The sequence below is a fragment of the Stegostoma tigrinum genome, chromosome 4, assembly GCF_030684315.1.
Source record: "Stegostoma tigrinum isolate sSteTig4 chromosome 4, sSteTig4.hap1, whole genome shotgun sequence".
Taxonomy (NCBI): Eukaryota; Metazoa; Chordata; class Chondrichthyes; order Orectolobiformes; family Stegostomatidae; genus Stegostoma; species Stegostoma tigrinum.
In genome coordinates this window covers 9,295,423-9,316,162 of record NC_081357.1, presented here as the reverse complement: position 1 = coordinate 9,316,162, position 20,740 = coordinate 9,295,423, and the positions used below count along the sequence as shown (strand labels likewise).

At 43.0% G+C, this 20,740-nt stretch overlaps 1 protein-coding gene across 10 annotated transcripts in view; it reads right to left on the bottom strand.

Moving 5' to 3' along the window:
* Positions 1–10,283, bottom strand: part of LOC125452379 (serine/threonine-protein kinase MRCK alpha-like) — a 565,420-nt gene extending 555,137 nt beyond the window's left edge. For 6 of the 10 annotated variants that reach the window (XM_048530672.2, XM_048530676.2, XM_048530674.2 and 3 more), the window contains exon 1: positions 9,780–10,281. In XM_048530672.2, the coding sequence (XP_048386629.1) occupies positions 9,780–9,954 (175 nt within the window). In that variant the 5' untranslated portion in view covers positions 9,955–10,281. Of the gene's footprint in view, positions 1–9,779 lie in introns of all 10 variants that reach the window. The other 4 variants (XM_048530678.2, XM_048530679.2, XM_059645157.1 and 1 more) reach the window with 2 other exon arrangements.
* Between the last annotated feature and the right edge of the window lie 10,457 nt (positions 10,284–20,740).

The following is a 20,740-nucleotide window of genomic DNA, read 5'->3' as shown; positions in this document are numbered from 1 at the left end:
TCACCATCTGATATCAATCTGGTGAAGCTTATCTGGATCGCCTCCAGTGCCAAAATGCCTTGCCTTAAATAAGAGGTCCAAAATGAAAGACTCTAGCCCAATAAAGATAAAGTAGAACACGGAGAGGCTCCTCCAAGGCGAGATGCCACACAAGTGACCTAACAATAGAGACTATGTCGGTGCAGGTGCACAGATAGGTGTCATTAGTGTGTATGTGGAAGAAAATTACACATCCATGGTGAGAGAATCAAGAACAGACTCTGGGAGACTTGAAGTAATGAAATGCAGGAAGAAAGAGAAATAATAACCTGGCAACAACAGCACAAGTTAAAATGAAACCAGGAGAGAAAAGTTCATTTTAACTTGATTAAGGTATGACCAACCGTATCAAAGTTCTGCAAAGATGGCATGAGGTTTAATGTGCTACGGCCATTTTCAAATCCTGTGTGACTGGTAAGTGTTTCAAACCATAACAGATTTTTTTTTCCCCAGCTCTTCATGTTCAACATTAGTATCATGTGCTCCAGAGTGAGCCACAGCATGATCCAATGACTGTTCTCTTCATACTCATGATGTAGAGTTGTGTGTTAAGGAACCACTAGATAATGGACTAAGGCTGTCCAACTTCACGTCAAAGTCACTATCAAACTGCTAATCTTAAAACATGGCTCTTAAAGAGCAGTTTGGTAATTTGCAAAAAGATTAGACTTGAGTAGTTGGTCAGTTCTCAGCAAAAACAACACCAACAGTGCAAGTGCCTCTGTCCTAGGCAAAGAGGCAGATTAACAACATAGGCTATTCGCTGACTGTTTAAATGCTGTTAACACTGTATACAAAGTGTTCTGTAGCCACAATGCACTGCCAATGTAAATAAACAGCAGGGAATTTCAAAAATGAGAACATAAAACAGACAGGAAATGAATTATTTAAATTCTTAAATTATGTAATGTAACTCAGATATACAATTTGACATTTCAAGTTCATATGAACAAAGAGCCAGTGGTATTTTTCAAAGAATTCTATTGAGACTATACTTCAATATACAAGTACACAGTTTCGTAATCTACAATAAATCAACTGCACAATTTTAAGAAGTTTCACTGGATTGTCAAACCTGCTCAATGTAAACTGTGAATCAGGAATATAATACTGGGAAAAAGTAGGTGTGTAGAAGAGGCTTGTTGAACAGTATATCACATCCCTGACAAATCAAGAGTCAGCTTAAACAGCAATTTTTATTTCTGCTTTATTCAAGACATGACAAACAACATGTAACAATATTGTATTAAACAAGATGATTTAATTAGATTGACCCCACGTAAATGGTATACAAACGTATCCTCAAAAGGCAAATGTACATTTCACTGACTGTGATCTATTACTAATAAGGCTGGCAATAACAGTAAAACCAGTTTTGTTGCTAACAGCTATTTGTAATAGCCAAACATTGTTATAAAAATAATGCAAATTGCTCACTCTGTTGTCAGAAGGCAGTTTTGTTTGGCTTTCATAAATTTCCATCATTTAGACATTCTGTACGCATGATTTTTCTCACCAGTCCTGACTAGCAACAAACAAATACGAAACCAAATGTCTCATCTCAAATGTTTCAACTGCACATGATATGCCTAAATCAAGTTGAAAACTGTGAAAAAAATGCCTTGAATAAAATTTTGTAAGTCATTTATAAGCAGTTACAAGTTTTTAATCTTAATGCTGACAATTTGACCTCTATTACAAAGGATGTATATTGAACGTAACCTATTGCATAGCATATCACACAACGTACAGTGCCAGCTTACCTGAATGGGTAATATGCTGTGCTCACGGATACTAATCCTACCACCAAATTCAGGTGTGCGTTGAAGTTCCTCTCCAGGATGCAAGCAAATAACTAAATCTGACATTTCAGTGAATTGTTGCAGCATTGCTATATTGTTGATAGTGTCTTTCATAAAATGGGATGTTAAACCAAGATCCTCTACTGTTCTGGCATACATGAGATCCATGACATTGATCTGAAGAAATGAAGTTCCCCCAGTACTCCCAACACTCCTTCAACTGATATCTCAAAACAAAAAGCCTTCCATCTCACCACTGCTGCTCGGTAGATCTTGCTATCCATTACGTGACTAAACTCTTGCCTAAACAATAGTGAATTTATTTCCAAAGTAATTAATTAGTTCTGAAGTACCTTAGTCTTTCTTTAGAGCATAAGAGATAAGAACAGGAGTAGGCCATTCAGTCCTGAACCTGCTCCACCTTTCAAGTAGGATTACGGCTGATCCAACACTACTTACCTTCCATTTTTCTGCCCTTCCCACAGTACCGTTGAATGTCCGACTGATCAAGAATCTACCTCACCTTTAAATATATACAAGGACTGTGTCCCCACAGATCTATGTGGCATGGAGCTCACAGGCACTCAATGTTCTCAGTCACCTCCTCCTCACCTCAATCTTAAATTAGCACCTCTTTATTCGAAGACTACACCCTCCTCTCCTAGAATCTCCCACAAAGGGAAACATCCTATCAACATTTAAAGTCAAGCCCTTATGTTTTAACAAGATCACCTCAATCTTCTAAACTCTAATCAGTACAGTCCCAGAGACAGGATCTCACATTCAATAGTGCAAAACAGCAAAGTGTACCATGTAGCCTGGCTAATGGTCAAGTCAACATTATTGAATTCCCACAACCAACTAAGGAATCTGATCAAATTACAATTTTCTACTTTAGAACATTTCCATTTGATATGCAAAAGGGAAAGTTTTTGAAATACAATTTGAACAATTTGATACATGGTCTTACCATCAGTACTAACAGCAATGAAATTTTCATGGTCAGAAGATATACAAACTGTGCTTATAGTTTCATAATATTCTTATCTCAAAAGGGACTTCACAGAAAAAGAAACTTCAGCATGCAATAACATGTGTAAGCACACTTCAATTCAAGCTATACAGTTCAACCAGCAGGATCAACCATGACACCTCACCAGCAAAATTAAAATCAGACAACCATGTTTACAGCAGAGCAACATATCTTTGTATGCGTTCCAAAGTGATACCAAATTTCAAAACTAAAGTAACAACAGCAGCTTGAGCTTGGTCTCCACCTTTATTGCTTCTCCTGAACCTTTCTGTATGATACAGCAGAGGCACTTACTGCAGGTTATGAATACAGAGAGGGAGTACTATTCACCCACAAGATCAAGTAAATTAAACGTTCAGTATTTGGTTCAAATCATACCTTTCAACCACTAGGTACCTCCTCCTCCAAGAACATCGGTTGCATGTTAGTAAGTTACAAAATGCTTTCGGCTTTCCTGAGACATGCTAGATGTTTCCAACTTACTGCCAAACTTGCCAAAAAGTACATTTAAAAAATTACATCAAAATCCAAACATACATTTATACAGATTAATGAGATAACATGTTATAGAGGGGGGATGAAGACAGCAGGCCAAGCAGCATCACAGGAGCAGGAGAGCTGACAGTTCAGCCTAGACCCTTCTTCAGAAATGGGGGAGGGGAAAGGGTTTCTGAAATAAATAGGGACAGAGGCAGATAGAAGACGGATAGGAGAAGATGATCAGTGGAAGAGAGACAGGTCGGTCACAGAGGCAGGGATGGAGCCAGTAAAGGTGAGTAGGGAGGAGATAGGTCACTCCAGGGAGGACAGGCAGGTCAAGGGGGCGGGATGAGGTTAGCAGGTAGGAGATGGGGGTGGGGCTTGAGGTGGGAGGAAGGACAGGTTAGGGAGGCAGAGACGAGCTGGGCTGGTTTTTAGATAATAAAATGTGAGGCTGGATGAACGCAGCAGGCCAAGCAGCATCTCAGGAGCACAAAAGCTGACGTTTCGGGCCTAGACCCTTCATCAGAAGGGTCTAGGCCCGAAACGTCAGCTTTTGTGCTCCTGAGATGCTGCTTGGCCTGCTGTGTTCATCCAGCCTCACATTTTATTATCTTGGAATCTCCAGCATCTGCAGTCCCCATTATCTCTGGGCTGGTTTTTAGATGCGGTGGGGGAGAGGGGGATTTTGAAGCTTGTGAAGTCCACATTGGTACAATTGGGCTGCAGATTAATAGTGTCTTGTACTTTCAACAATAATTAAACACCCTCTCTATGTATGCTTCCAGGTAAACACTGCAGCTTTTGTGCTGTACAGTACTTTCAACATACCTTCCACAGAAAAACAATAGCAGTGGGAAACCAAGAAAATGCCTCTTGATCCAGGCAGGAAATTCTCTCAACTTTTTAAACTGACATTATATCAAAATTAGAAATCTGTATGACTTATATCAATTAAGTCCTAAATGAAAACAGAACTTTAAAAACCCACAAAGCTACTTTGTAAAACCGGAAACTATTATAAAAAGACTGACCACACAAATTTTCAGATTCTAACAACTTCCACCTTCAGTACGTATGGGTAGACAGATACTGGGGGAGGACAGGACAGAACTAAAAACAAAGTATCACACTAAAGGCTTTTCTTACAACACTAGCCATAGCTCAAAAATTGCCCATGTCCTACTTTTGTACTTCTCAAAGAAGCGAAGTTCACAAAAACAAACTCGACAAATCCAAGATTCTTGGACAAACAGTACATATAAAGTCTCGAAAATAAATAGGTTCAATAATAGAACATGAAATGTAATAATTGGCACTATGTTTGTGCACTCAATTTTAAATAATCAAAACCAAATTGCAACTCTTTATTGATTACAGGAACATGCCACAGCTTAAGAAACATCTGCAGACATTCTCAGCGAGCCATTAAGCATAAAATCAGTTTAAATACTTTGCAGTGACACTTCAATATTTTGATATCATATCCAGCAAAGTCACAATGATGCTAAATAAATTTGAAGCATCCACGGTAAAACCTAGACCTGAGATACAGCAAATGTCACTGCTCCTATCTGTAAGATACATGAAATAAAACTACACTTCACAACATTTTTTAGAGCCTATATTAAAGTTCCAAGTGACCACACCACAATACACATATAGGTTTTTGATATAAACAGCAATGTTTTTAAACATCCCACAATTAAAATTCAGCTCGGCTTCAAGATGACCACCCAATCTCTCAGATCTTATTAGAACATAGAACATAGAACATAGAACAGTACAGCACAGAACAGGCCCTTCAGCCCACAATGTTGTGCCGACCATTGATCCTCATGGATGCACCCTCAAATTTCTGTGACCATATGCATGTCCAGCAGTCTCTTAAATGACCCCAATGACCTTGCTTCCACAACTGCTGCTGGCAACGCATTCCATGCTCTCACAACTCTCTGCGTAAAGAACCTGCCTCTGACATCCCCTCTATACTTTCCACCAACCAGCTTAAAACTATGACCCCTCGTGCTAGCCATTTCTGCCCTGAGAAATAGTCTCTGGCTATCGACTCTATCTATGCCTCTCATTATCTTGTATACCTCAATTAGGTCCCCTCTCCTCCTCCTTTTCTCCAATGAAAAGAGACCGAGCTCAGTCAACCTCTCTTCATAAGATAAGCCCTCCAGTCCAGGCAGCATCCTGGTAAACCTCCTCTGAACCCTCTCCAAAGCATCCACATCTTTCCTATAATAGGGCGCCCAGAACTGGACGCAGTATTCCAAGTGCGGTCTAACCAAAGTTTTATAGAGCTGCAACAAGATCTCACGACTCTTAAACTCAATCCCCCTGTTAATGAAAGCCAAAACACCATATGCTTTCTTAACAACCCTGTCCACTTGGGTGGCCATTTTAAGGGATCTATGTATCTGCACACCAAGATCCCTCTGTTCCTCCACGCTGCCAAGAATCCTATCCTTAATCCTGTACTCAGCTTTCAAATTCGACCTTCCAAAATGCATCACCTCGCATTTATCCAGGTTGAACTCCATCTGCCACCTCTCAGCCCATCTCTGCATCCTGTCAATGTCCCGCTGCAGCCTACAACAGCCCTCTACACTGTCAACGACACCTCCGACCTTTGTGTCGTCTGCAAACTTGCTGACCCATCCTTCAATTCCCTCGTCCAAGTCATTAATAAAAATTACAAACAGTAGAGGCCCAAGGACAGAGCCCTGTGGAACCCCACTCACCACTGACTTCCAGGCAGAATATTTTCCTTCTACTACCACACGCTGTCTTCTGTTGGCCAGCCAATTCTGTATCCAAGCAGCTAAGTTCCCCTGTATCCCATTCCTCCTGACCTTCTGAATGAGCCTTCCATGGGGAACCTTATCAAATGCCTTACTGAAGTCCATATACACCACATCCACAGCTCGACCCTCATCAACCTTACTAGTCACATCCTCAAAAAACTCGATAAGGTTTGTAAGGCATGACCTACCCCTCACAAAGCCGTGTTGACTGTATTTGATCAAGCCATGCTCTTCCAGATGGTCATAAATCTTATCCCTCAGAATCCTTTCTAACACCTTGCAGACGACAGACGTGAGACTTACCGGTCTATAATTGCCGGGGATTTCCCTATTTCCTTTCTTGAAGAGAGGAATTACATTTGCCTCTCTCCAGTCCTCAGGTACGACTCCAGTGGAGAGCGAGGATGCAAAGATCTTCGCAAGTGGCGAAGCAATTGCATTTCTCGCTTCCCAAAGCAGCCGAGGACAAATCTGGTCCGGGCCTGGCGACTTGTCAATCTTAATGTTTGACAAAATTTTCAGTACATCAGCTTCCTCTATCTCTATCCATTCCAGCATGCACACCTGCTCTTCAAAGGTTTCATTCACTACACAGTTCGATTCTTTCGTAAAGACAGAAGCAAAAAACTCATTTAGGGCTTCCCCTACCTCCTCAGGCTCCACACACAAGTTCCCTATGCTATCCCTGATCGGCCCTACTCTTTCTTTGACCATTCTCTTATTCCTCACGTAAGTGTAAAATGCCTTTGTGTTTTCCCGGATTCCTTCTGCCATGCCTTTCTCGTGCCCCCTCCTGGCTCTCCTCAGACCATTTTTGAGCTCCTTCCTTGCCTGCATGTAATCCTCTCTAGCTGAACTTGACCCTAGCTTCCTCCACCTTATGTAAGCTACCTTCTTCCTTTTCACTAGAAGCTCCACCGCTCTCGTCATCCAAGGTTCCTTTATCTTACCCCTTCTTGCCTGTCTCAGAGGGACATATTTACTCATCACTCCCAACAACTGTTCCTTAAACCATCTCCACATGTCTATAGTTCCCTTACCATGGAACAACTGCTCCCAGTCCATGCTTCCTAACTCTATTGTCTACCACTAAATACTGAGCATCCTTTCTACATTAATCTGTTTGAAATACTGAAGATGGCTGCATCATATTCTTCAAGCAGAATAGTTAGTAGGCATTAATTTGCTGAAAAACAGGAGACCACTTACCTCAAATGCCTATAAAGATACCAAGACTGCACCTGAATCCATACACCACACGAACTGTGTATTCATTATACATTTCCTGCTGCATATCTCTATCTTTTCTGTGAAGGCTACACATATTCTCATAGATCACGAATCAATACAAGTAAAGCAAATATCAAATGAGAATATATTGCAGTTTTGATAATATTGAGCTCTCAACTCAAATTGCTGCACAATTTTCTTAAGTAGCATCTCGTCGTAATTTTTAGTATAACACATTCACAGGACTCCACATCCAGTGGTAAAGCAATTTTATGCATTCCTTGCACACTAAGCAAATCTGTATCTAATGCTCATTCCAATTATAGAAAGTCAGAGAATCATTAGGGGATGGCAGACTATTTGGCCCATCCATGCCAGGCCTCTGGACAGAAAAAGAATTGTAAGTGTGTAATGCAGCACAAGGACAGTAAAACAGCAAAAAGGTGAAACATCAAGTTATAACGGGAATTGGTTAAATGATTCATTAATACCAGCTGAACAGAAAGACAAATTATACCCCAAACAGCAGTCAAGCATAGGCAGGAATAGGAAGTTACTCGTCATGAGGAGTAAGGAGGCTTTACTTCTAATCACTGCACATCATAATTTACAATGACAAATTATTTAATGTAATCAGCCCTGGAACTAGAATTTGACTCATTGCATGTAGTATCAATGCTATGAATTGCTATATCTCGCAAAGTACAGTAACTCATTTTATAAATCAAATGCAGGTCTACATGCCTGGGTCATGGATTCAAACAGTTATCAACTACAGGAGCACCCAGCTTGTGTCCAGGTTGGCTGAAATCACTAATTCTTAACTATTCATATGCACAGATTTATTAACAAACTCAAGAAACATATAGCAGAGGGACAAACATTCAGCCCATCACACCTGTATTGTCAACTCCTCAAAAAGGAGGTACCTGTTCATCATTTCCTATATCCTTTTATGTTACTCCTTTAAAAATGCCTACTAAAGCAACCTCAAAATGGCAATGGCACTCTGCCATCACTATTTGCAAACAAACACTCCATATTTTAACTGTCCTGCAAGTAAGTTATTCAGATTACCCTATCCCAATTTCCCTTGTAGGGATAGTTCTAAGCATTTATCCATCTATCACTGATTCCACAGCAGTCTAAACCTTTACAGCTTGAAAATTTCCTTCAGCTCCCTCTACTTGAATTTCCATTGTGCTGAAAACAGCACTGAAACGTCTGGTATTCTTCTTCCAAATCTGCACTGAACATTCTGACTGTTAGTTCTAGGCCTGCTCACTCCAGAATTGTCTTATACTCATCAATGTTATTTCTGTTTTGAAATAACTCTCACAAACCTTACTCCATGCAAAAAAAAACCCGACTATCACAAAAGGTTAACGTCAGTTACAAATCCCGTTAAAAACGTGCAACAGGGCGCTATAATTTTTTATTTAGGGCACTCCACGTACTCCTTTCCTCAACTGTCTCCAAGGTTGCAAGAATAGTGAAGAAACACCTCGAGGGGCGGTATGATCAAACATAACAGGCATCGTTCACCACATATTTTAGCAATAACATTTCTGAACAAAATTGTCTTGCCTGGTCGTTTTACAGAAAACTGGAAACTCATCAATTCATTTTGCAACCCTATCATCATCTGGAACTATCGAACGCAAAAATAGATATAGCACACCCAGGAGCGTGTTGACCAGGAAAATCTTAGCGCACAGAAAAGGCGAGACGAAACGTTCACCTTTTTTGTGCAAAGCTAGTTAATGACGACTCAAAATGTGCAATCATTTCAGAAATTTCATGGGCGAAGAAAACTGTAACTACAATCTATCCCTGAACACAAATCAAACAGCACTGAACGTCCTCCTAACACAATCTGCAGTTTTCGTAACGGTCTAGGATCTGAAAGTGTCAATTGTGTTTAACCATTAGGTCACAGCAAACACACGGAACAGATCGTATTTCACTTACAAAGTAATGTGCTTAGAGGAGGATCTAGGAATGGATTACTGCTAAATTAAAACGAAAAATACCCCAAAAGACTGCGGCATCAACAGCAGCAGGCCTGCGTGAAAGGTTAGGAGCTAATAGTCCCGTCTGCTATTTCTCCCTCTATGAATTTTGCTGGATTTGCAATACTGCTTTCTAACAATAAAAGAAACACGAGCTATAATTTGCTCCGAAAACAGAATGCATCTTTCCAGAAACCTGAAAATTATACTACACACAATTGAAGAGGCTGCGGGGGGGGGGGGGGGGGGGGGGGAGAGAGAGAGAAAATGCCTAATATGAATGACCTCGGCAAGTTGAATGAGATGTCGATTTTCATTCAACGAAATGCAGAAGATGCGGCACACCTCGGTAAACACGATCAGGACTCACCCCACTCTAGAAACTCGTTGATGTTTTTCTCCCTTCGGAGGGGAGAGTTGGTGCACTCATCGTACAGGCAGATGATAATGTCCAGCAAGGTCTCCACGCTCACCGCCGCACCGTTTTTCCGAGGTCCGTCCAGGATCATTTTCTCTAGTTTCTTCAAGCGCACTTCTGCAGACATCTTGGCTTGCAGAGTGGTTGGGTTGGGTTTGGTTTGGTGGGGGGGGGGTGGTAGTTGTTAAGGTTGAGAAGTTGGGGCGGGGGAAACGAGCCTCGCTCAACCCCGGCGATTCGTTCACAGAAAAATGTTCCTGATGTTCTTCCCCTCTTTTATATATATTTATGTCGATTTTTTTTTTAAAATTTACACCAGGAGGGAGGGGGGTGATGGAGAAGACGAGCAGGGGGTGGGGAGGTGAGTCTAGGACTCCAGTTATGTCTCTCCGTTATTTTTTTTTAAAAACAGAGACATTCCTCCCCCCCCCCCTTCCCAATGAAGAGAACACAATGTCCAGGTCCGAGGGTACAGTTATAATCCTGGTGGAGGAAGAGCTGCAGAGCCGGCTAACACACACATCATTTTCTCTACCCCCCCCCCTCCAAGCCGCAGAAAGCGGAAGAGCCGCTGAAGGTTATTTCGGTTAAAAGACTAATTTTCTGGAAAAAAAAGTCTCTCACCACCACCCCCCCCCGACTCCAAAAACCCTCCTTAAGCCCACCCCCCTCCCTCTTGACGGTTCACACGGCTGCGGGAAAATTGAGCATCTTGTCGTCGTCGGTTCCCCACCCTCAAAAAGAAAACAGGGGGGGGGGGGAAACACACACAAAATCCCGGGGCTTTGCAAAAGCCGATGGTGATGAATGATGAGAAAAAGCTCCTCCTCAGCGAAACCGCCTCAGCTCCATCTCATTCAACAGGAGACACTAAAGCCCGGATCCTCATCATTTGTCCTCTTTTCCCTCACAAGTTTACTTTTATTTTTCCCCCCTTACAAACACGAATGTTCCTTTTCTCCCGCATCAGATCTCTCTCTGTTTTGTTATTCTCCTCGTTTTGGTCAGTGAGTGGTCAATGTAATATATGCACGCAGTCGGTTCTGTAATTATACATTATATCTCCTTTCCCTCCCCTCACTAGCTGAGGCATCAACTCGCCCTTCCCCTGCTTCGTTGCAGCCGCCCCTGTTTCTGAGGTGGAAAATAAACCACAACATGGCGGCCGCTCCCTGCAGGCGGGCGAACGGACGAACAATCCGACCGCCCACCGGGCACGCCGGGATGCTGGAGGACCTCACGTTACTCCTTCCCCCCAAGTGGAAACACCCAGGCACGCCGGGATACTGGAGGACCCGAGGATTTTGGTCTCTTCCCCCCCCCCCCACAACATAACACGAACAGTGCCAGGCACGCTGGGATTCTGGAGGACCTCAAGGCGCCGGTAACACCTCCGATGATTAGGCACGCCGGGATACTAGAGGATCTGAAAGGTGTGAAGTTTCCTCCCAACTACTGAGAGCTGAGCATGTCGGGATGCTGGAAGACCGAAGTTACCTGAGGTCGCCCGTAAGCCTGTGTCTGTAGTCAGAGATAATGGGAACTGCAGATGCTGGAGAATCCGAGATAACAAAGTGTGAAGCTGGATGAACACAGTAGGCCAAGCAGCATCTCAGGAGCACCAAAGCTTTCCAGCATCTACAGTTCCTGTTATCTCTGTGAGATTGTTGTGCTCTTTTTAATCTACCCCTGGCCCGTGCATTCCCGATTATTATTCATCGATTCACACAGGATTCCCTACAGTGTGGAAACAGACCATTCGACCCAACAAATCTACACCGACCCTCCGAAGAGCATCACAGACAGACCCTTCCCCTACCCCATATTTCTCATGGCTAACACACCTAACCTACACATCCCCACACAATACGAAAAAATTTCATCATAGCCAATCCATCTAATTTGCGGAGTTTTGGACTGTGGGAGGAAAGCGGAGCAAACGCATGCAGATATAGGAAGAATGTGCAAACTTCGTACAGACTGCTGCCCAGTCTGGAATCCTACCCGGGTCCTCGGCGCTGTGAGCCACAGCTGTAACCACTTGGGCACCATGCCTGCTCCTTGTGGCCTCACTATTGATGACCGTGTCTTCAGGTGCCTACAAGCCATGTTCCCGAATTCCCTTTAAGATACTTCTTAAAATCTGCTTTGATCAATACTTTGGTCATCTGATACAATATTTCACATCACTGGCATTGTTTTAGTAAGTACCCACAAAGTGCCATGGGAGGTTTTGTCATATTAATAACGCAATATAAATTGATTTATATTGTGGGATCTTGCTGTGTGCATTTTAAAACTGCTGCGTTTCCTCCAACAGTGACCACAGTTCAAACGTTGGAAGCCACCTCGGAAATTTGCTAAGACTGTGAAAAGCTCCACCACGTCTTTTAAATGGCAGGCAAAAACCACGGAACTGCTGATGCTGTAAATCAGAAACAAAAACAGAAATTGCTGGAATAGCTCAGCAGGTCTGGCATCATCTGTGGAGAGAAATCAGAGTTAACATTTCGGGTCGGGTGACCCTTCCTCAGTTCTGTCTTTGCTTTAAATGGCAAACCCTGGATGCAGCCAGCTGGCCTTTGCGGGGACAAAATGAAAAGGAATGGGGAATCTGAGAATGACAAGGTGTACAGCCGGATGAATACAGCAGACCGAGCAGGAAAGCTGAGATTTCGGCTCTCGACCCTTCTTCCTTCTATCTCAGGAACTGGGAATTGTGGTTTAAGGTGGCGACACGCATGCCGGGATTATGGAAGACCAAGGGAAACCGCAGTTGGAGGAGCAGATGGCTGGCGCATGCGTGAGAGTGCCTGTTGAGCCTGTCAGCGAGCTGACCTTCAATAGACCGGGGACTGTAGGTCTCATGCACAGATGCAGACTTAGGCAGTGCAGCGCTGCAGTCAGTTCCAATCTGAATACAGGGTGCAAGTGAATAAAAACTCATCCGGGCGTGCTGCAACGGGAAAAATCGGGATTGTAATCAATAAACCTGCAGATCTAACAATGTTCCGGCGTTTTTATTTTGGTTCCAGTGTCTGCTAAAAAAAAAACCCGAATGCTACCTTTTATCATTTGCAAAGGCGTGTTGTCAGGGCAGGGAAACGATGTTGGTGTAATCTTCAAGCACTCGCAAACCTGCTACAGTATTTCGATGCAGATTTAGCTGTGTCTGTTCTGCCGGAATAAAGTGACCTGTGTTGTAGCAGCATGGCATTTCCCCTCAAATCACTCTCCACCGCTGAGGCTGAGTTGTAAACATGTTAGAATAGTTGCTAGAAAAGAAAGACAGTCTTCTTCAGTTCCTGATCTCCTGCAGCTTTAAAGCAAATATTGCCAATGAAGGACAGATTTGTGGAGGGCTTCACACCTGTTAGGAACTTTAATATTTCGTTTCACTTCGGATACTTTAAAGCTTCAGAAGACCGGGTACCAATAAAAGTGTGCTGAATACTTTTGCGCTAATTTCCTTGCTACAGCTCTGTCCTAAATATTTTCATGCTTAAACATGCCAATGAAAAGATTCCAGGAAAATAAGGAAGAAACCAACTGATCTTGATATATCCACAGTGCTGGGTCCTCCGTGTGTTATTTACATAAATGATTTGGATGAAAATATAAAAGGCATGGTTAGTAAGTTTGTGAATGATATCACAATTGGTGACATTGTAGACTAAAGAAGGTTTTCCAAATTTACAAAGGGATCTCGCTCAAATGGGTCAATGAGCTGAAAAATGGCAGATGGAGTTCAATCTGGATAAATGCAAGATTTTGCATTTTGGTACAACAAACAAGGGTAGGGCTTATACACTTAATATTAGGGCTTTGGGTTTTGTGGTAGAGCAAAGGGACCAAGGAGTGCAGATGCATAAATCTTTGAAGTTTGCATCACATACAGATAGAATGGTTAAACATGAAACACATTTTCAACATAACACTTGCTGCAGAAAGATGAGGCATGTGTTGGAAAATCTGAGCAGGTGAGCACAGTGTTGCTGTGAGCAGTTGACTATCATTTAAATCAACGCAAACAACAAGCTTGGAGCACTGGCAAACGTTTCCCATATGAATAATCCTACACTTTAGAGTATTTACATAGAGGGCAATGTCAAAAAGTTAAACTCAGTGACAAGAAGTCTGGAGAGAGATGCAGTACATCTTATCGAAGTTTGTCCCAAGCAGCTCCGTGATGCAGGACTCTGTTCTGTGAGACGCAAGCCAAGACAAACATCGACTGCATCTGGAGGACCATCAGCCTGGTGAAAGACGCTCTTTAGTCTGCCCGAACTTGTTGGTTTTCCTGATCACTGGTTTGGCCTTGACCGAATGTTGCAGGCTAGTGTGCATTCCAAGGTACTGGACTACGTGATGAGGGACACACTAAAGCTTGGGACAGCTGCCACCAAGGCGCAACGGGGCAAGACAACTGGTAAGGACTTCCTGCTGAAGATAAATGGCAGCCCATTCAGTTATTGAACCCTCCCAGGGTTTATGCATCTGCACTCCTTGGTCCCTTTGCTCTACCACCCTCCCAGGGCCTCAAATGTAAGTAAATATAATCTTCTACAAGTAAGAGATGCCTTTAGTTTTTTTGTTGGATAGAATCAAATTCAAATATTTGTCTTCACATGCTACTATACAGAACTGCGCTGTATTAGTACCTATCTGTGTACATAAAAATATTTTAATAAATACCGTAAAATATTTTAATAAATAACGTATGTTTTTGAAATAAGGCTCAGTGTCTAAGACATCCCTCTTGATCCCAGTAATGAGCTGACTTAGTGGTTAGTGCAGTGTCCCCTTTTCCCAACAATCTCTTAAAGGATTACAGCGTTGTCACAGTGTATTGATCCAATCCCATGCACACATCATCAAGTGGTTTTGTTATGGAACAAGCCAGACCTCCAAAGTTATTCTGGAGACAGCTTAGACCATTGTTTTAAAAGGCAAGTGTAAGGTGCTGTGTTCCAGGAGGGATTCAATCAGTGCGCCACTAAATATTAATTAAAATACGAGATAATAAAGTGCGAAGCTGGATGAACACAGCAGGCCAAGCAGCATCTCAGGAGCACAAAAGCTGACGTTTCGGGCCTAGACCCTCTGCTCCTGAGATGCTGCTTGGCCTGCTGTGTTCATCCAGCTTCACACTTTATTATCTTGGATTCTCCAGCATCTGCAGTTCCCGTTATCTCTGATTAATTAAAATATGCTTTATTTTTACAATGCAGTTAAAATGCAACAAAAAAATTGACGTAACATTGTTGAAATACTTAACAATATAATACATTATTTAACCACTAATCATCACCATAAACACACCCTTGGCAAAGGTAATTCGGTAACACAGTGATTATTCTCATATGCGGTCTCTCTCCAGTCCAGTTGAAAAGAAACAATCTGCCCCTTTTGATTTTTAAACAGAAGCCTCTCTGTCTCAGACTTCACTCTAGCAGCAGAGAACTCAAGCTTTTAGTTCCTGTACCCAGCGAAAACCTACTCAACTAACCAAAGCAAAACTGAAATCTTCTAGGTCTGTGAGCCTGATCCTACCCATTCATGATTACTCTGTCTTACGTAAAAAGGAGAACTCAAGGAGGCCAGGCAGCATCAGAGGAGCAGGAAAGCTGATGTTTCAGGTCAGGACCCTTCCTCAGAAATTTCTGAAGAATGGTCTTGACCCGAAATGTCAGCTTTCCTGCTCCTCTGATGCTGCCTGGCCTGCTGTGTTCATCCAGCTTCACACTGTGTTATCTCTGACTCCAGCATCGGCAGTTCTTACTTTCTCCAGGGAGAACTCAAAGTTGTTCACTCACTCTCCGTCTGAAGGAGATATTTCAGTGCCTCTGTGAAGACAGCCCTCTGTGAGAGAAATAGGACAGAACACATCTCTTAAAGGTGCAGTATTGTCACAGTTTGATTCCTGATCGTCAATCATCAGGTGCTTCAGATCTTAAAAGGTTGCCAGCAACGGCCTGAGGATTGGAAACAATTTAGAACCAAGTAAAGGATGATCAAGAAACTGGCAAAAGGGAAAGATTATGAAGTCAAACTGACAAATGACATAAAGTTGGGCATAAAATCTCCTTGGGAGATGTCAAAATGCAGATGACTGACAGACTTCAGGGATTCAGGGGATGAGTTCCTGAAGGATTCCTCACCTCTGACCTGCTTTTGTAGCCATTCTATTTATATGGCTAGTCCAGTTCAGTATCTGGTCAATAGTAACACCCAGTCATTCTCAGAATGGCAGGATTTTACTGGCTGGGTACAACAGGGATCATTGCCAGGGCCAGAGATGTTCATAATCCATCTAAATTATTTGGATGTGGGAACCAAATGCATTATTTCCAATAAAGACAAAATACGGGAAATGCCGGCGATCAGAAATAAAAACAAAGTGCTGGGCGAAATCGGCAAGCCTGGCAGCAATACCAGATGATCCCAATCCCCTAATTACCATGATACTGAACACTGATCCCAGGATGATCCCAACCCTCAATCACCCATTCATGCTCGTTTTGAATCTCTGTTTATGAAAAGAAATACCCCTGAAGAGGATGGCGCATGTATGGAATGAGCTGCCAGAGGAAGTGGTGGAGGCTGGTACAATTACAACATTTAAAAGGCGTCTGGATGGGTGTATGGATAGAGAGGGTTTAGAGGCATATGGGCCAAATGCTGGAAAATGGGACTAGATTACTTTAGGATATCTGGTGGGCATGGATGAGTTGGACTAATGGGTCTGTTTCCATGCTGTATGACTCTGTTTCACAATGCTGTGTCTGCAGGAGTATTTAACACCTAATCTTGCCCTTTGACCCAGGTTTCTGTTATAGCCGCAACATCATATTTGCCACGTGCTTGTATTTATCTGCAACTTTTAAACCTACTTTGCAACATTTTAGTTCTTCTCATACATGCACAGTAACACTGATTTAGATTTCATTATTTTCCTTCAAACTCTGATTCCATTCTAATACTTACTATTTCTTACACAAACACTACCTACCTCTCCCAATATTCTATGCAGTTTGGTATTCCTCTGATATTAGCCTTATGGTCTCATACATTCACCAAATTAGTTTAAATCCTCCCCAGTAACATTGGTTAATTTTTCCCTCAAGGAAATCTGTTTAGGCACAAAATCTTTGGCCTATACACATCCCAATTCCCTCAGAGTCAGTTCCAATGTCCTAGGAATCTAAAGCACACCATCTTTCAGGATTAAAACAACCTGAGTAGATGTTGCTATTAAAGCAGAAAACAAAACTGGAACAGTCATAATAAATTAATCTGAAGGGTGGCCAAGAAGTAGTTACTTGGTGTATCAGGTAAGACTCTAAGAAATGTTACACAATGAGCTGCCCATAGTGGATAGGAGGATCCTTGAAATGGTACGCAAAAAAGGGAACTCTAGAAAAGTGAATGGAAGCGACAATGAATCTGAAAGAATATACTGGGTCACAAGGAGCTTTAGTTCTGCAATGCATTATAGGATCCCTACAGTGTGGAAGCAGGCCTCTGAAGAACATCTCACTCAGATCCACACCCCTACCCTATCCCTGTAGCCCTGCATTCCCATTAGCTAGACCACTTACCTTGCACATCCTTGGGGCAAGTTAGCATTGCCAATCCACCTAACCTGCACATCTTTGGGCTGTGGAGAGGAAACCCCAGAGAAAACTGTGAGATACTATGTCTTTAAGAGATCTATTTTGGCCTGGATTTTTTTTTAAAGGAGAGGTTTTAAGACAGAGATGCCAAGATGTCTGTTGAAAACCCATAAAAATAACAGCTTGTGAGGCCTTGGGTTTATTTTAAAAGTTGAAACAATAGAAGCATCCCGAATAGGTGTCATCAAGCTCTCGCAGATCCAGGATTTTTAGTTTCTTAGATATTCGGTAGCAATTGCTACAGAGGCTTTGAAGAAGTGGGAGCTATGTTTTTCCCTCTTTCAGTCATGGATAAAAGCTGGGCGTTCTTCTTCTTGGTCTGTTGGAGTTGCATGTGAAGCAATCTGTTTTCTGAACTTGTCTTTTGCCAAGGGTGTGTTAATGGGATGTTACTATTTAATAGCTGACTAATCTATTATCCTGCTAAGTCTTCCAATAGACATACAGCTAAGCCAATTCTTATTTTATTCTTTCTTTGGTTGTATTTTAAATACAGTGTATGAATAAAGTGTGTTTGCTTCAAATTGAGTAGTCTGACCAATTGAATTGCATTTGGAATGCAACACATTACGTTTACCTTTAAAATAAGAAAAAGTTAGGGTCTATGCTACCTTCTCAATATATTTTGAGGGGTTTTGGCCTTGTCCGTAAGAAAATCCACACAGACACAGGGAGAACTTACAAAATCTGCACAGACAGTTGCGTAAGGCTGGTATCGAACCCAGGTCCCCAGCACTTTAAGGTAGTGCTAACCTCTGAGCCACTGTGCCACACATTAGTCGGCTAGCCCTTTAACTAATAATCTTTGTACTTTAATAGCATGCACAGCAGATCAACTGAAATATTATCTTGGCTCCATTTTCCTCAGTTCTGAGGAAGGGTCACCGGACCCAAAACGCTAACTCTGTTTTGTCCTCCACAGATGCTGCCAGACCTGCTGAGCATTTCCAACAACTTTGTTTTTGTTCCCGATTTACAACATCCGCAGTTCTTTTGGTTTTTATTATCTTGGCTGGGTTGGCTGTGCAGGTCACCACAAGGAACACTAAAGTAACTTTCACTTTATGTTTTTTGCTGCAAATCCTCTGGCTCCATCAGCCTGACTGTCTCCTCCCAAAGAGGACATCTATCATAGCATTAATGGAGAGATGTGCAGCTGATTGAGAAACGCTACACACATCTCCCTGGAATGAAGCTGTTGCATAAAAATTCAGGGCGATGAGAGGCACTGGCATCAGATGACTACCGTACCTCACCTCCTCTGGCATGTGGCCCATGTGGATTGGTTCAGGCCTCTTGGGAAAGTGGCAGTACAGCTGTCCCAGCATCCGCAGACAGCTCACCTTTGTCTATAGATCCTGCTGACAGGGCCCACCTTTGGCTCCACCCAGTCGCAGCTTCATGTGGCTCCATGTGGTGGTGCTCCCCCTGTTGGTGGCCTGGAGGTCTACATCATCTCCCACACCCCCAGTCACCCTGGGGACTCCTCTTCCATGGGTCTACATTGTCTCTCTCCTCCCCATTAGCCCCATCCGCGCCCCCCCCCAATCCCCACCCCTCGTCCACAGGAATCCTCTTCCTCCTCCCCTCTGGTGGTCCCTCCTGCAGAATGGCCACTTGGGTATTGGAACTGGCTGCCTGTAGCTCCCTCTTAGATCCTCCTTTGGAAGCCTCTCCATTCGGCCCATGTCAGGAGCACAATTTCCAGTTGGAATCTCCTGGTGTCAAATTAACTGTGGCTCGAATCCTTTCAACAAACAAATGAAAAAGAAAAACCTCTCAATGCAGCTGCAGCAGCAACATAAATCCACCACCACCTCCTCCACTGACCATCCCCTCAATCCAACCTTACCACCACTCCATAACCCCCCAGCTTTAAAAGCTGCTCGGGATGTGGGCTTCATCCCTTGCAACATTTCTCCTCTCCCACTTTCCATTAAGCACCTTTCAATCCTGGCAAAAAATTGTCGGAGAAACTCTGCAGGTCTGGCAGCATCTGCAGAGAGGATGCAGAGTTAAAATTTCAGGCCCAGTGGCCCTTCATCACAACCGAGAAGTTCCACAGGGCAGGAGCAGGCAGAAATAATGGCAGAGATAGTTGGAACTGCAGATGCTGGAGAATCTGAGATAACAAGTTGTAGAGCTGGATGAACTTAGCAGTCCAAGCAGCATCAGAGGAGCAGGAAGGTTCCTGTTTGTGAATTTTGGAAAGAAGGTAGAAGCAGGCAGTACGAGGTAGCGGGACTATGAGCTTGGAGGCCATGGAGGGATATTCCCAGAAATGATGAGATTAGTGACCACTGTGGGCACAATAGCCTGGTGACTGGTCGTGAGGTCATGGTCCAACCAGTGATAGGAGAAGCCCAAGAGCTGACACTGAGCCCACCACAATGTAGAAGATCAGTGCACCAGGCACCGATGCTCCCACCCTTTGAGGTGGGCTGGATTACAAAGTCAGGGTTGGACCTTACAGCAGAAGCCAACTCTGCAGTAGCTGAAAGAGCTGAAATTCCAACTGGCGTCAAGAATGTAAATCCAACAGATTGTTGTCAATTGGCTGCTCCAATTTCATCCAACATTCTCTAAGGAGCCATTTGGTTCTGGTTTAAGGGCAGGTGACGGGTTTCACATGTGAATTGTTTCCATGTTTCACCCTCACTCAGGGCAGCACACCCAGAATCACCTCGGAATTCTACCATGTCCATCTGTATAAAACCTTGGTGAGATACTTGCCCAAGAGAGCTTACTTTTGCACTAAAGACTGAGGGCAACATATCTGGGCTTGGGTTAGAGATTGGCAAGCCATCCGACCAGAATCAGCAGCTACCCTATTGCCAGTTGTAGGAACAGATGGACATTGTCCTGTGCCCTCCAGTTCCATGCCTTCCCATTAACTTGTTTTTCTCAGTCATAACAAGAGGAAAATCCTAAAGCAAGTGAAGATTTCCTTTTTTTCCAATTGCACAATATGTAATGCACATTGGAAAGGACATAAATGAACTAGTGACTAGTCAAGCATTCTGTATGTCACCCTCAGTGTTCATTGAGTGGACAAGAGGTCCTTCCTTCAAAATGATGACAGTAGAATCACACCATTTTAATCTAATGCAATGACACTAGGATCAGAGACTTGACAGTAAAGGTATTGATTTATTTACCTCTGGGGACCGTGTGCAGGTTATTTCCGGAGGGCTCCAGTTTAATAGAATCACCATCCGCTGAGATGGGTCCAGAGAT